This window comes from Cannabis sativa, chromosome 2 (genome assembly GCF_029168945.1).
Source record: "Cannabis sativa cultivar Pink pepper isolate KNU-18-1 chromosome 2, ASM2916894v1, whole genome shotgun sequence".
NCBI classification, from domain to species: Eukaryota; Viridiplantae; Streptophyta; class Magnoliopsida; order Rosales; family Cannabaceae; genus Cannabis; species Cannabis sativa.
In genome coordinates this window covers 57,922,193-57,938,509 of record NC_083602.1, presented here as the reverse complement: position 1 = coordinate 57,938,509, position 16,317 = coordinate 57,922,193, and the positions used below count along the sequence as shown (strand labels likewise).

General features: G+C 36.1%; 2 protein-coding genes across 3 annotated transcripts; both read left to right on the top strand.

Annotated features, from left to right (window-relative positions):
- Positions 1-2,025: 2,025 nt before the first annotated feature.
- Positions 2,026-12,055, top strand: LOC115718638 (villin-1). Of its 2 annotated transcripts, none has more exons than XM_061110669.1 (23): positions 2,026-2,250; positions 3,042-3,159; positions 3,672-3,771; positions 4,111-4,179; positions 4,560-4,796; positions 5,022-5,199; positions 5,271-5,403; positions 5,772-5,937; positions 6,236-6,386; positions 6,505-6,590; positions 6,685-6,840; positions 7,102-7,170; positions 7,398-7,466; positions 7,601-7,738; positions 8,860-8,988; positions 9,059-9,206; positions 9,344-9,354; positions 9,536-9,676; positions 9,779-9,904; positions 10,729-10,791; positions 11,016-11,223; positions 11,413-11,573; positions 11,737-12,055. In XM_061110669.1, exons 2-23 carry the CDS (start codon positions 3,104-3,106, stop codon positions 11,848-11,850), a joined length of 2,709 nt encoding a protein of 902 aa, XP_060966652.1. In that variant the 5' UTR covers positions 2,026-2,250; positions 3,042-3,103; the 3' UTR covers positions 11,851-12,055. The 2 variants fall into 2 exon arrangements, with proteins under 2 accessions (XP_060966652.1, XP_030503316.2); XM_030647456.2 differs by having other exon boundaries at positions 2,029-2,250; positions 11,016-11,235.
- Positions 12,056-12,402: 347 nt separating this feature from the next.
- On the top strand, positions 12,403-15,892 carry LOC115719453 (non-specific phospholipase C1). Its single transcript, XM_030648514.2, has 3 exons — positions 12,403-13,991; positions 14,918-15,094; positions 15,332-15,892. The coding sequence occupies exons 1-3, from the start codon at positions 12,758-12,760 to the stop codon at positions 15,652-15,654; spliced, it is 1,734 nt and encodes a 577-aa protein (XP_030504374.2). The 5' UTR covers positions 12,403-12,757; the 3' UTR covers positions 15,655-15,892.
- The last annotated feature ends 425 nt before the right edge of the window (positions 15,893-16,317 follow it).

The following is a 16,317-nucleotide window of genomic DNA, read 5'->3' as shown; positions in this document are numbered from 1 at the left end:
TGGGATATTACTTTGTTATCCAATTATTTCTTGAGGATGGATATGGATGTCATTCTAGGCATCCCATTGGGGGGTGGGCGGTGTGCAGATTGGTGGTGTTGGCATTATTCTCCGAATGGTTGTTATACTGTGAAGAGTGGTTATGCTCTTGCTCTTGATTTGGTGAGGGATAGGAATGGTGGCTCTTCGGTCGATCAGGCTCATTGGTGGAATGGTATGTGGAATTTACGGGTCCCACAAAAGGTCAAAATTTTCTTATGGAGAATGTATCACCGAGCCCTCCCGACCAATTCCCAGCTTATCCAACGAAAGATCCCGGTTCAGCCGCTTTGTCAGAGATGTGGTGAGGATTCGGAAACTCCGGAACATGCGTTGGTCTTTTGCTCGGCGTTGCGGCCTTTATGGATGAAGCTTAGGCTCTGGCATGTGCTCCACCATGGGCGGACTGGGTCTTTGGCGGAGTTGCTTATTTATCTATTTGATGTGCTTGATCACCAAAATTTTGCTTTGTTGGCTATGATTTGGTCGTGGTTGTGGTATGATAGAAATTCTGTGTTGTTTGGAAAGAAACAATCTCGATTAGAAGTGATTGATGTCCTTGCGTTGGAAGCCTTGGAGGAGTTTCATGGGGTGGGGGTGAGTGCAGGCGGTCATGTGTTGGGTGACCCGGGGCCGGGGGGTGGTCGGGTGGGGGGTGGTGGTGGTGGGGTTGGGAGGCCGAGGGGGGATGGGGGTGGTGGGGTGAGGAGAGGTCGGTGGTGGCCTCCCGGGATGGGTGAATTTGTGCTCTCTGTCGATGCGGCCGTCACACCGGGACGCGGCTTTGCGGGGTTCGGGGGGGTGGTCCGGGATGGTGAAGGGGTTGTGTGGGCGGCATGGGCTGGGGGTACAGTTGGGGACTTTCAGGTGGCGGTTGCGGAGCTACTGGCTTTACGTGAAGGACTGAAGCGGGTGGTTCGTTTGGGGTTCTCTTTGGCGCGTGTGGAGACGGATTCTTCTGTGGTGTGTTCTTGGATTAATTTTCCTGATAATATTCTTCTGTTTAAACCAATTGTTGAGGAGATTATTTCTCTTTTAGCTGCTGTTGGTGGTGGTTCTTGTTGTGCCATTTCGCGAGATGCGAATGGTGTGGCCCACGCACTAGCTAAGTCTGTTACTAGTTTTAATGGCGGTCATTTGTGGGCAGATGCTTGTCCTAGATTTATTAGTGATCCTGTAACAGCTGATTTGATTTGAGTTAATAACATACTTTCTTTCACTAAAAAAAAAAAAAAAAAACGCACCACCAGTAGTGTCATATTGCTATCAAAAAAAAAAAAAAAAAAAATATTATCTAAAGCTCAAAATTAGGAGTTAGAAGATATATCAGTAAAGTTTATATAGTGAGTGCCAATCTAAATAGCATAACCCTATAAAAGCTAATAGAAAAAATCAACACTGAAAAAAGTATTGAGGTTAATTTTGAGTTTTGACTAGAGAGATTAGCATTATACCTAACTATACATTATATTCAACTCCTATATCCATGCCGTAATACCAGTACCAACATATTAAAATGGAGAGACTAATTGAAAAAGAAAAAACTTTTACAGGCCAAGACAAGACATGCCACACAAATAATCGGTGACGCTTTTACTTCTACTTGGAGAAAAACAGCTAAGATATTAAGAAAAGACAATAAAATTGACCCAAGTAAAGGTTAAACTTAATCAATGAACCCCATCTATTAAATCATCAAATCCTTGAACAAAGTACTTCGGATCCAAGGTGGGGTAAAACATATTTTTTCACTTCACATGTACATACATAGGCATAGCCACAAAATGAATATACGCTCAATGAATAAACGACAAGCAGAAAGCAGCAACGACAACAACCTACCGCTAATGATCTTTCTTTACCACGTCACTTTCACTTGGGCATGCCATGTTTGGGAATAGTAGTGGCCAAGTGGGGCCCTGATTAGCTGGAGATAATGAGAAAATCAAAGCATGCCATTTGTTTGTGTTTAATTCCTACCTTTCCCTTTCTTTGGTTTTTCACCAGCATTCTTTGTTTGCTTTAATAACAATTTATCTCTAAACTCCACTCCAACCATCTTTTTCAAGTCAAACAATCATCAAATGCACTAGAACAAAGGAATATCCTTTGGCTTTTCTCTGTTCCCTCTCTTTGTATTTTCTGCTCATTAACACCTCAAGTAATCAGCTTCCTCTTGGTTGTTTTGTTACAGAAAAGAAAATTAAACTGGTAAGAGTTTAGTCGCTAACTTTATTAGTGCCACTCTTTGTTTATTTCACATCCCCTCAAGTTTGAATATCATTTTTTTTTGTAGCTCCCACTTTTTGATTTCTGGGGTTTGTTTGATATTTATATATCTATATTGTTTGGGCTTCTGTAGCTCCTTCTTTACTCAATGAAAGGAGGAACACTTGTATTTCAGATTATCTAAAAGCTGATTTTCCCAAATTAGTAAAAACATAAATAGGAGAACTTGCAAAGACTATGCAAGAGAAAGGCAGACTTTGTAAACTGACCCATGAAGCAATTAGTTATGTTCATATAAGGATCGTTATTTTATTACACAAAATAATCAATTTTCTGGTCTTATAAACCTCCTTAATATTGCTTTCGTTACTTACCCCCCAGATTTTTGGAGAAAACAAATACATTTCTCCAAAGTATGCTATTTTTATCAAAATGATTTAAAGATAAGAAACTCTGCAAGTTTCTTATTGTGCTGAGTAATAGTATCACACAGCTACAAGTTGACTCGTTTTTTGATAGGTAGAAAGACTTGTCTTGGATTCCCATTATTATGTTTTAGATTGACTGCTCTCATTGTTCTTGGATGCTTTGCTATCTTTATGCGGTCAGTATTGGATTACATGACCAAAATGAAAGTGCATATTTGGTGGCATGACTTTTTGCTGAAGTAATTATTATTAAGTTCTGTTTTATTGAGTAGTTTTGTCAGTTAAACTGAAAAACACAGATTCATCCTTCACAATTTAGTTCTTTTTCTTTTTTGGAACCATCAGAGATTGGAGTAAAGAAGTTATTGCAATCATATGCTGTGGGGGCACCAGAGCTATGCAAGACAATGTCTCTCTATGCTAAAGACACAGATCAAGCATTTCAAGGAGCAGGAACAAAACCGTATCCTTTCCTGTGTGTGTGTTTTTTACATTATTGAATTATATATATCTATATATATTATCATTGCATTAAGAGTTTTTGATACACTAGCATAGTGTTTCAGATTTTTTCTCTGGTTACTGGAAACATCTAGTGTTATGAAATAATAATACTGTACAACATAAGATCTCATGTGAAAGCTTCTTTATAGTATCAATTTGATTCCTTTGCCACTGGTTGAACAATAGTACTTAACTCTCTTAACATAAAAATTGCCCATGCTCAAGTTCATTTAAGTCATAAATGTATAGCCAAGAATGGATGAAAATTGATACTGTTATGATATAGATTAGACATACCATTACTTATTTCTGTGTAATCCATGTTCACCTAATACCGGCGACTTCTTCTCTCAAAATTGTTTTCTAGTTAGTAGCTACGCCTTGTACTAACTTTTCTTACATATGCAAATACAAAACTAATGTTGATTCTCTGCTAAATTTTGTTGCTTCATCCTTATATTCTAATGCTAGTGGTTTAGAAATTTGGTGTGTGGAGAACCTTCAACTGGTTGCTGTTCCAAAGACTTCATATGGGAAGTTCTACAGCGGAAATTCATATCTTATCTTGCATGTAAGTTATATTCAGATTTGCTAATTATTTTTCCATTAAGGCCATGAAGTCTTAATGCTTGCGTGAAGATTCTCTCTCACTCTCTCTTTTGTTTTCTTATTCACTTGCTCTGAATCAAAGTTGATATCAGAAATTTGTTAAGATTTTTTTTTTTCACTACAACTCTAATTGTATTAGTGTAAATGGATCGGGTCGGATCTGATCCGGCTATGATCCAACCTGATTCATATCATGTAATGATCCGCCCCGCTAGATCAAATATTTGCAACATGTTCACTCCAATATTTCTTCTGATATGCTAATAATTTGACAACTTCACTTGCTTATTGCCTGAGACAGACAATTATACGAAAAAGTGGGCCTCCTCTGCATGACATTCACTATTGGCTAGGAAATGACACAAACAAGGTATTCTTTTTCCTGTCCTTTATCACTCAATTACTATTGCACATTTGATTATTTTATTTTTTTGTGGCACACATGTAATTAATTGTTAGTTGTCAATTTTAAGGCAGAAAAATCCATAAATTTTTGCTCATGCTTCCATAGATTTAAAGCTGTTTCACATTATTGGGTAATTTTTTCAAAAAAATGTGAATGAGATTATCTAGGAGACAACTTTAAAACTTGTATCAGTAACGCAATTCACTAAATGAATATCACAGTTGCATCACAGAATCTATTGAGATATTATATTTGAGGAACTACATAAAATTTGAACAAACATTGGACATTGATGTAATCACCAAATCTTCATGACGTTTTAAGTTTGGTAATCTCATTGGCAGGTGGACTCAGATTTGGCATCAGACAAAGCACTTGAACTAGATGCTGCCCTAGGGTCTTGCTCTGTACAGTACAGGGAACTTCAAGGCCAAGAAACAGAAAAGTTTCTTTCATACTTCAAACCCTGTATTATACCTATTGAAGGTGTATATTCTTCTCAAAAAGGGCACTCAAATGAGGACACATATGAAGTCAGATTGTTAACTTGCAAAGGGGATCATGTTGTTCATGTTAAAGAAGTAAGATGTATATTATTAACTGTATGTTGTTTAAGAATTGCCATTGCTGTTGTTAAGTTCAATAGGTTTGCAACCATCAATTTTTTGAGGATGTAACAACGGCTTACTTCTGTCAGTTTACTTTATTTTTCTATTTAAATAGTAATAGGAAAAATTCAAGAATCACATAAATTACTTTCATGTGTGTGTGTCTTTACCGATCTGTATGCTTTTCATATTCACCAGGTACCATTTTCTCGGTCATCTTTGAACCACAATGATGTGTTCGTTCTTGATACTGCATCAAAAATATTCCTCTTTAGTGGGTGCAATTCTAGCACTCAAGAAAGAGCTAAAGCTTTGGAGGTTGTACAATATATCAAAGATACCAAGCATAGTGGAAACTGTGAGGTGGCAACTATAGGTTGGCATCTTCTTCCTTCTTCCTTGTTTGCTTTTATGAAAACATTTTTTTTAACTGGTCAAGCCCTGCAGAGGATGGAAAGTTTGTTGGCGATTCTGAAGTGGGTGAGTTCTGGAGTTTTTTTGGTGGATATGCTCCCATTCCCCGGGAGTCACCTTCTTTCTTTCAAGATCAGTCTGATATCCAATCCGTGAAACTATTTTGGTGCGTTTAAGAATGTTTGTAGAAACACATATACTCTAGTTTAGTCTTATTGTTCGGATTCATTCAAATATGAGGAAGTATTTAAATTGGAAATGGAGGCTTCATGTGTATAATTTTCAAACAGTAACTATGTCTATGATGTACTCCATTACGTCCCAATTGAATAAGATGGTTGTTCTCTTCAAGCTGCTTGACAAATGTCATAATTGACACTTAGAATACATGTAAAGAGAATAACTGCATCAACTTTGATTAGCAGTATACCATATCAAGTCCTATTAATTATGAAATTAGTTTTGTTGGCCTTCCCTTTTAAATGTATTTCGTTTCTTTCCCTTAGGTGGTGTTTTATTATTATTTTTCAACAGGATAACCTATCAGGGTAAACTAAGTCAAATTGAAAGTGATTCATTTGCTAGAGAAGTGCTTGAGGCAGACAAGTGCTATATGTTGGATTGTGAAGCTGAAATATTTGTTTGGATGGGAAGACTTACCTCAGTCACAGAGCGGAAGACATCAATTTCAGCTGCAGAGGTGAGACTTCCTCTGCCCTCACTATCTGTTATACATAAACATACACTCATGGAAGACAGTGACTTTATGGTCGATTTCATTTTACCATTCCATGTTTCAAATTTGAATTGGGAAATCATGAATTTATCATCTTATCATTACTTTGTGAATATGAAATCTATCATCACATCACAATATCAAAATAGGTAATTTTGAGGTGTACAATAAGAGGAATTCCCTTTTGTTTTGATGGGGTGTAACGACTAACGACTAATTCTTATCTGTATTTTCTATGTGATTACTGACTAGCTGGTTACAGGATTTCCTCAGAAACCAAGGAAGATCAGCTGGGACACATTTATCTTTGATAACTGAAGGGTTAGAAACTTCCAAATTTAGGTCTTACTTTGCTAATTGGCCTCTAAAGGTTGAGCCTCGGTTATTTGAAGAAGGCCGGGAAAAAGTGGCAGGTTTAATTCTTTCACTAACTTTGTTAAGTTCAAAGAAATGCAGCATATGTACTAATGTGGTGACCTTGAAGGTTTTGATACAATGCAGTTGATATAATTAAATTTTTTCTTCTTCCAGCAATATTCAAGCAAAATGGTTATGAGGTGAAAGAGCTTCCTGAAGAAGATATAGAGCCACTTATAGATTGCAGGGGAACCCTTAAAGTAAGTTTTACTGAAACAAACCTCACAACACAGTTTTGCCAGTATTTTATTTGATCATTTACTTTATTTTGGTACAATCTTTTTGGCAATCCAGGTTTGGCGGGTAGATGGGGATGAACTGTCCCTGGTTCCTATTTCAGAACAGCGAAAGCTTTTCAGTGGTGATTGCTATGTCGTGCAATATACGTATTCTGGCAATGGAAGGGAGGAAAATCTATTTTATGCATGGCTAGGTTGTGAGAGCACACTGGTAAGGATGGTTTATCATGCACAAGTATGTGTTTTGACCACCTTCATTATGAGATTACTAGGGGCGTGATCGTGAATGCTAAAATGTTTTTGAGTTATAACCCATATGATTTTTCAGACAAGGATCTTTGTTGAAATTCTTAATGGTTCCTTTTCTATGTAATTTGAGGAATGCTTCCTTATTTTACTTACCATTTTTACTAAGTTCCTTGGTGATCTCTTATAAAATTATAACTTATTCAATTGTATTTTCTGATATCAGGAAGACAGAAGAGATGTTATCTCTCATATGAATTCCGTTGTTGATTCAACCAGGGGTGATCCCGTTATGGTTAGTCCTAGCCCCTGATACAGATAACATTTCTAAAAATGTTAATTTTCTTTTTTGGTCTAATTATGATGAGAATGTGCTTCTTTGTTAGAGGAGAAATGCTGAGTATCAATGCTATCTTCTCAATACGATGCTAATTTGTTTAAGACACTTTTCCCATGTTAGACATTATCAATTTACGTGTCGAAATAATATTCTCTAATTTACCTCATACGTTTCATGTTCAGGCACAAGTTGTACAAGATAAAGAGCCAGATCAGTTCTTCTTTATATTCCAGATGTTAATTATTTACAAGGTTTTCCTACCTCCCAAGCATTTCCTTCACTTAATGTTGTTTCTATTTCGAAATAGTCCTCTAAAATCTCACTAACCGAAAGATTTAATATAAAAATCAACATAACCATTTCTTCCCTTCTTTTTCTCTTGTAGGGAGGTAAGAGTGCAGGATATAGGAAATTTCTTGCAGAAAAAGGTATTGATGACAAAACAAATAATGAAAGTGAGGATGCCTTTTTTCGTATTCAAGGGACGAGTCCTGATAATATGCAGGCCATTCAAGTTGACCAAGTAAGAACATCTCACATGAAATGTGTATCTCTGCAAAATTCCCCAGTTGGAAGAACAAACCTCACAGATATGAGTATTTAGTAAGGGAAATTTGAAATTATATGCATATTAAGGACTAAAATTGGTATCCTAATCTAAAACTATACATAATTTGTAAAATGGGATAACTTTTACTTAAACCCAATTTTACCCCCCTCATTTCTAAACTCTCTCTCTCTCTCTCTCTCTCTCTCTCTCTGCCCCTTTTCTCTCTAGCGTTTGAAATCGCACCACCCACGAATCCCCACTCGAACAAAGAACCCACCGAACCCACCAACCCACGGAGGGAACCCACCACCCCACGGAGGGAACCCACCACCCCACGGAGGGAACCCATCCACTGAGCACGCGATGAGTCTTTCCCCTTTCGGTTTTTTAATTTTTTTTTTTCTTATTGATTATAGTGAAAATGTTGTTAGTTGATAGATTTAGGTTGGATATGTGCATTCTTGATTAGATCTAGGGTTAGATGGAGTAGATCTAGGGTCTGTGATCTTTCTGGGCAAGAAGATCCGATTTTCTGGTTTGATATGAGCTTGAAGATGAAGGCCCGATGCATGGCCCGATGGTCCGATGCATGGCCCGATGTAGGGCCCGATGGTCTGATGCCCATTTTGGATTTTTTTTTAAAAAATTTCTATTTATAGGACTGGCCCGATGGGTCTGATGTAGGGCTCGATGGTCGGCCCGATGGTCAGATGCCCACTTTATTTTTTTTAATTTTTTTCAATTTATAGGATTGGCCCGATGGGCCCGATGTAGGGCCCGATGGGCCCGATATAGGGCCCGATGTAGGGCCCGATGGTCAGATGACTGGTCCGATGGGCCCGATGTAGTGCCCGATGCCCACTTTAATTTTTTTTTAATTTTTTTTTTGTTTATAACAAAGAGAGAAGAAGAGAGAGGGGAGGCGTTAATGTAAATGGGGGTATTTTAGGGATATTCTAAAATGTGTCACATCCCACAAACATTAAATGTTATGTGTTTAGAGAAAAAATATTAAGTATATGTAAGTATAGAAAATCAAATTTCCCTTTAGTAATCATCCAATTATTTATTTATTTATTATTTTTTTTTTGCAGGTATCAAGTTCTCTGAATTCATCTTATTGTTACATTCTGAATTCTGGAACAACTGTATTCACTTGGATTGGGAATCTTTCTTTGACCAGGGACCATGATATTTTACACAGAATGTTGGAGTTCATAAATGTAACTTGTTTTTACTTCTGCAGACTTCTTTCAAATTTCTTGTTCAAGCTTCTAACTTTTTCAATGGCAGCCAACATGGCAACCGATATCAGTGAGGGAAGGGAGTGAACCTGATATCTTTTGGACAGCACTGGGTGGAAAGACAGAGTATGCAAAAGGAAAAGAAATGAAAGGACATGTAGAAGATCCGCGGTTGCTTTTGTTAAACATTACTGAAGGTAGGAAAATAGTCCATTCTTCTGCAGTTGTCTTAAATGATAATATGGTCTTCTTTTGTTGTGAATCATTCAAGCTGTAAAGCATGTCTAATTGCGGACTGTGGTTCTTGGCTGCTTGATCAAATTTCCTCATTCAGGTGATTTCAAGGTACACTTTCAGATACTGTGTTTGTAGTTCAATAGTTGATTTACTTTCAAGTACATGGAATACACTTTCAACACAAGAAGTTTACAGTTAAGCTTGTGTCTTGTGAAATTCTAATGGTGTTTATCTCTATTGGAATCACTATGTAATCTTCTTATATAGTATGGTTTTTATAATATTTCAGGCGAAAGAGATATTCAATTTTACACAGGATGATTTAACTACTGAAGATGTTTTAGCGCTGGACTGCCACAACGAGTTGTATATTTGGATTGGATGCCATTCAAAAGTAAAATCAAAGCAACAAGCTCTAATGTTGGGCCAGGTGAACTGTCAATTCTAATGTTGACACTCATCACACTTGTGGTTTTGACCCTTGTTTGTTTTCTAAACCTTTTTCCTTTTATCCTTTTACGTGGAACTACAGAAATTTCTCGAGACAGATGTACTTGCTGAAGGGCTATCTGTGGATACTCCTTTTTATGTTGTTACTGAAGGGAAAGAACCAACATTCTTCACTCGTTTCTTTGAATGGGATTTCTCGAAGCAAAATGTAAGTGCACCCCCCTTCTAGAATTTGAGTACACATTTTACAGCACCTCATAAGATGACAATTTTACTACTTTATTGTACAGCTACCGTACAATACTTTATACATAATCGCTGATAAATTCATTGAAGATTTTTGTCAAAAATCAATTCAAATCCTCCTTTGATGTGAAACTATTTTCTCACTTGAAATGTTTATTATAGTTCTAATCAGTTGCTGATATAATTTTAGGGTGGATTAACTAAAATTTGTAATAATAATTTCAAACTTAAATTATATATATTGCCTTTTTTTACTTAAATCTAGAATAAAATTACTATATAAATTAGAACAAATTTTAGCATCTAAATAATAATATGAGGTTTTATGATTTTATTTTTAGTTTTTTTTTCTGTGGGAGGTTGTGTTAATTATAGATTAAATATAATTACACATAATTCATTAACATAAATTAATAAAAAAGTTTTATGTAATTTGAATACTTAATGTTAATATTTTGTAGTTTTCTTTTTCAAAAAAGTAGATTTATATATACTGTATAAATAAAAATAAAAGATATAGCTCAAGAGAATTAAATTCAAAACCAGGTCTACCAAGTAACGACTAAATACTTATATAAATTATGTTTTCTACCAATTATTTATTGTTTCTATTTCTAATTTTATATGATCTGTCCTGAAATTTGAGAGTGGGCTTAAACCCTCCCTCGGCTCTAGGTAGGTTCTAATCCATGCTGACTAAACAATATTGCTGAACAGAAACCATAATTTTTTAATATGGGATCATACCATCAGATTAATTTTGACTTAAATTTCCGGTCTTTATAGATGCATGGCAACTCTTTTGAGCGAAAGCTAGCTAAGTTGAAGGGAAAACCACAAAGTGTAGAAGTAAGTGAATCCCACGAGATAAAGAGCTTCTTATGTCTATAAAATACTGATGAATATTTACGCGTTTTATGTTTTTATAATTTCTCATTTAAGTTTTATTATATTAAATGTCAGTTTTCAGATCTTCTTGAACAATCTTACTATGAAATTTTCTATTATCCTTTATTGCAATTTGCAAGACAAGTTATATTCTTTTGTCATGATGTCATCAACAAACTAAGCAGGCTCCTTTAAGAACCTCTCGGAAATCATACTCAAGGGAGAGTACCCCAAACGGCCTAAGAAGCAGGTCCGTGAGTTCAAATGGCCGGGGAAGAAGTCCATCTCCTGCACCAAATGGTTCAAGCTCAAATTGGAAGTCTCCTGTCAGTCGCTCCCAGTCCACTTCAACTCCAACTGCCAGGAAACTCTTTTCTGAATCTCCTCGTAGTGGTAGTAGCCCTGGTAACTAATTATGATCCTAAGTTTGTTGATTTAAGTTCTAACTAAAAATGAAAAGAAGAAGCTGATTTCATTTGCATGATTAGATTTAGCATAAAAATACACTGCTTTACTTTGATGCATAGTAACAATTTAGAGAGGGACAACTGAATATAGTGCTATACTCATTGACGTATGCAGGTTCTCCAACTGAAGACACAAGATCATCGATTGAGAATTCGTATTCTCAGGCCAATGAAACTGAGGCTGAAAATAACATTAATTTGATAATATACCCATATGAGAGATTAAAAGTGGTTTCTAGTGATCCAGTACCAGGCATAGACGTGACTAAAAGAGAGGTATTTCTCTTTTGTACTCAAGTAATGGGGAGAGAGCCTCCAGTTATATAAATATATATTTATATTTTCATTTTTAACTATTAACTTGTTTACATTCTTTTACTCTCTCAATAATCTATTCTACCACTGACTAAAATTAATTTGCTGCTTCTTGTGGATTTAGGCATATCTATCAGATGAAGAATTTGTTGCCAAATTTGGAATGACAAAAGGAAACTTTTACAAGCTTCCCAAATGGAAACAAAACAAGCTAAAGATGTCCCTTAATCTATTCTAGAACAAGATATATTGGGATCAAAACCAAATGTATACATTTTAATGCTGTGGGAAGATTTTTTATTTTTTATTTTTTATTTTTAATTTCTGGTTGTGAGCTGCGGTGACATCGTTTTCTGTAAGGTGGACACTCTTTCTATAATGGTGCATTGGAAGTCATGAAACAAGATAATGAAATTAGATATTTTTCTCTCTTTTCTTTCAAATTATTCTTGCAAAGGATGAGATAATGTGTCCATATCAAACTTAAATGGATTAAAGGACACTCCGTTAGCTTTTTTTTGGTGGTATCTGATCAAAAAGTCATAAGAAAACCAATTGGTTATTATCACTATTCTTTGCGCTTTACGCCCGCCAGTGCCGGCTGAGTAACATAGTTGAAAATTATATTATTTGAAATAAATTTTGTCCCATTTTTTTTGTTTTGAATTAAGCGTTTATATATTACAATGCATTCTCGAATTCATGACTCTTAACACACACGCACTCTCTTATGGCCACTTGAGCTAGCCTCAAGTAATTTAAATTTTGTCCCATTTAGATATTATGTTTATTCATATTGAATGAATTTTAAGTTAAAATATATCAAACCAAGTTTATAATACATTAAAATGCATCCACAAAATTCCTTGCCTATATTCATTTTATATATTAATTTTTACCATAACGTGTCTAAACTGGCAAGATAAAATGCTCCCGTCCTTAGAGTTCTTCTATTTCTGAGTCCCGACTTTGATGATGTTAACAAGAAATACCAAAAAGTCGATAATCACAACATATGGTTGAAAACTATACTATAATTTGTGCATAATTTAATTTATTAAATAACAGTTCCTTATTCTTAAAGCTAACAACTACCTTAAATAAATAACTTAATAAAATTATTTTTTCAAAATAAACAAAAAAAAATGCTATCTGTTTCTGTTATCTTATTTGGAATATACCATACCTTCATCTTTACTAACACGACAATAAAAAAAGGAAAAGTTTCTTTCTTTGCTTCTGGGGCTCTGACTTTTCCTTTTAGGTTCTGGTCACCGGAAATGGGTTCCCGGCGACTACCCATCATCACCATTTTCTTCTTCTATCTCTTGGTGTGTTCTCAGTCCCTAGATGTCAAGTTTCGCAAAAGGCACAAAATCAAAGGACCCATCAAAACCGTCGTCGTTTTGGTCATGGAAAACCGCTCTTTCGACCACGTCCTCGGCTGGCTTAAATCGACCCGACCCGATATCGACGGTTTAACGGGAGAAGAATCGAACCGGGTTTTAGTCACTGACCCGGAGTCTCCCAAAGTCTTCGTCTCTGACGATGCTCTGTTTGTTGACTCGGACCCGGGTCACTCGTTTCAGGCAATTCGGGAGCAGATATTCGGGTCAAACGACACCACCGCCAACCCTCCTCGGATGAATGGGTTCGCTCAGCAAGCGGAGAACCAGACCCCTGGGATGTCGAAGACCGTCATGAGTGGTTTCAAACCTGGAGTGTTACCAGTTTACACTGAGTTAGCCAACGAGTTCGCCGTATTCGACAGGTGGTTCGCGTCAGTGCCCGCGTCGACTCAGCCCAACCGATTCTACGTCCACTCGGCGACTTCCCATGGAGCCACGAGCAACGTACGGAAGGACCTCATCCATGGCTTCCCTCAGAAAACGATTTTCGATTCCCTGGACGAGAATGGTCTCACTTTTGGGATATATTACCAGAATATCCCCGCGACCCTCTTCTACAAGAGCCTTAGAAAGCTCAAACACGTTGTTAATTTTCATAGTTACGCCCTGAAATTCAAGCTCCACGCCATGCTTGGTAAGCTACCCAATTATGTCGTCATCGAGCAGCGTTACTTTGACGTTGAACTCTTACCGGCCAACGACGACCACCCCTCCCACGACGTGTCGCTTGGGCAGAAGTTCGTGAAGGAAGTCTACGAGACTCTGAGGAAAAGTCCCCAGTGGAAAGAGATGGCCTTGTTGATCACCTATGATGAACATGGTGGGTTCTATGACCATGTACCCACCCCTGCTTCTGGGGTACCAAGCCCCGATGGGATAGTTGGACCTGACCCGTTTTACTTCCGGTTCGACCGGTTGGGTGTTCGTGTTCCGACAATACTGGTTTCACCCTGGATTGATAAGGCCACTGGTGAGTTTTTCTGCATCTGGGTTTGTTGGCTTAGTGATGTTATTTATGGTAGTTTTATTTTTGTTGGTCAAATTTTTAAGTTATGTGCTATGATTTGGTTTGTTTCTTATTGTGGACTTTGATTCTGTACTTATTGGGTAAATGGCCACCCTCTAAACTATATTTTGGAAGATTTAATTCTTATTTTGAAGTATAATAGGATAGATAATTAAATAGGGCAAATTTTCTGGAAGCTTGTGAATGGTTTTGGTTGAAATTTTGGTATTATTTGTATTTTACTTAGGTCAATTATTAGAATTAAGCTTAGCTTCTTTTTTTTTGCTTTGGTATTTTGTTTTATAGTTGCTCTAACCCCTTTTTTTTGGTAAGGTTTTTTTGCAAGAAAGTTGCTTTAACTTGTGGGGCTGTTATATTAATTCATCTGGATTTACATCATTATGAATAGGATTCTCTTTTTTTTTTTCTTCTTTTGGATATCTTCTTCTATAGTTGTTACTTCATTTTATATATGCTATCTGCGAAGGACACTTGCTTCCCCTGAGATTCTCACCTAAACAGGTAAAGCTGGATTAAATTTGAGGATTGTAAAACTAGATGATAAATGTTTGTTAGTGGCTAGTGTCACACTCCCATGAACTAGTTTTAAACTTCTTTGTCTTGATATAATTTTTTAACTCGAAACTATGTCAGCCAATTCTTTTGATTGATGCATAGTCTTCCGATATAAGAAGGTATAAAAGAGAGATCCCTACAGTATTTTTTGCACCCTTTGACACCTTAGAAAATGAGGGCATCGTTATTTTACATTTTCCATCAATTTAGTTCGAATATATGAGTGAGTAATCTGGAGAATAATCTTGTTCATTCTTAACTAACTGAAAAGTTTGAACCTTTTGTTGATTAACACCCGGGTTTGTTTGATGCAGTGATCCACGAGCCAGATGGGCCAACACCATCTTCACATTATGAACATTCTTCAATACCTGCCACTGTAAAGAAGCTTTTCAAACTCAAATCAAACTTCTTAACAAAAAGGGACGCATGGGCCGGTTCATTTGAGAAATACTTCTCTATCCGTGACACTCCACGCGATGATTGCCCAGGTTTGCTCCAAGTCTTATGAGCATTTACAAAAATTTAATTGTCTTGGTGTTTTTCAAATCAAATATCTTTCTGTTGGTTTTGTAGTTCTTTAGCACGGTCACATATTTTAAACTATACATCTTAAAGTTTTAGATGCAAGGCCCTTGATTGTACCACATTTACTGTTTGGATAGGAAGTATTATTTAGTTTTCTTGCATCTAGTAATTGAACTGAAAGAAATTTAATATGAAAACAGAAACTCTTCCTGAGGTGAAGACATCACTGAGGCCCTGGGGTCCAAAAGAAGATGCAAAGCTGTCAGAGTTTCAAGTTGAAATGATCCAGCTTGCGTCTCAACTCAATGGCGATTATGTCCTCAATACGTACCCAAATATCGGTGAAAGAATGACGGTAGGTGAAGCTAACAAGTACGCAGAAGATGCAGTGAAGAGGTTCCTGGAAGCAGGAAGGGCTGCTCTTAAAGCTGGAGCTAATGAGTCTGCAATAGTCACTATGAGACCTTCACTTACTAGCCGAGCTAGTGCTGGCAGTTACAGAAACTACATTGATACATATTGATTGCACTTTTCTTGTCTAATTATTTGTCATCTTTAAAGTGCATGTTTGTAAATATTTTATAAAATATAATATATGATTGGTGACAATCAATTAGGCTATAGCGTTTTTCCACTATGTTAATTATATGATGGAACATGTGCGTGCACAAGTCTTGGAAACTATTTGTAGACCAGTAAATTTATCCTCTTTAGTAAGGGGAAAGAAAAACTATTTACAGTGAACATGGTTTTTATAAGTACTTTTCATGATGTCCTTATTAATACTAACAATTAGTATTTGTAATCACTTAAAGTTCCACTCATACAAAGATAGTTAATGAACAAATTACATGAAAAATAAACACTAGTCAATAATTAAGTTTACCTACAAGTTAAAACATAAGACCATTCCATGTATATTTTGAGTTAAATTTGATTCGAAATATACCATAAAATTATATTTGGCCTATTTTTTTTTTTTTTTTTTTTTTTGTATTTGTACTCTAATGCACAAAGTGTAAATTAAGTATAAAAGTGAATATTACCATTAATGCTCGTTTAAAATATACAAAATAATTAATTTTATTTATATTATTTTAAATAATATCTTATAAATATATTTTATTTTCTTTTTTTTTTGAACTCATAAATATATCTTATTTAAAGTCAATGAATTGTATTAATA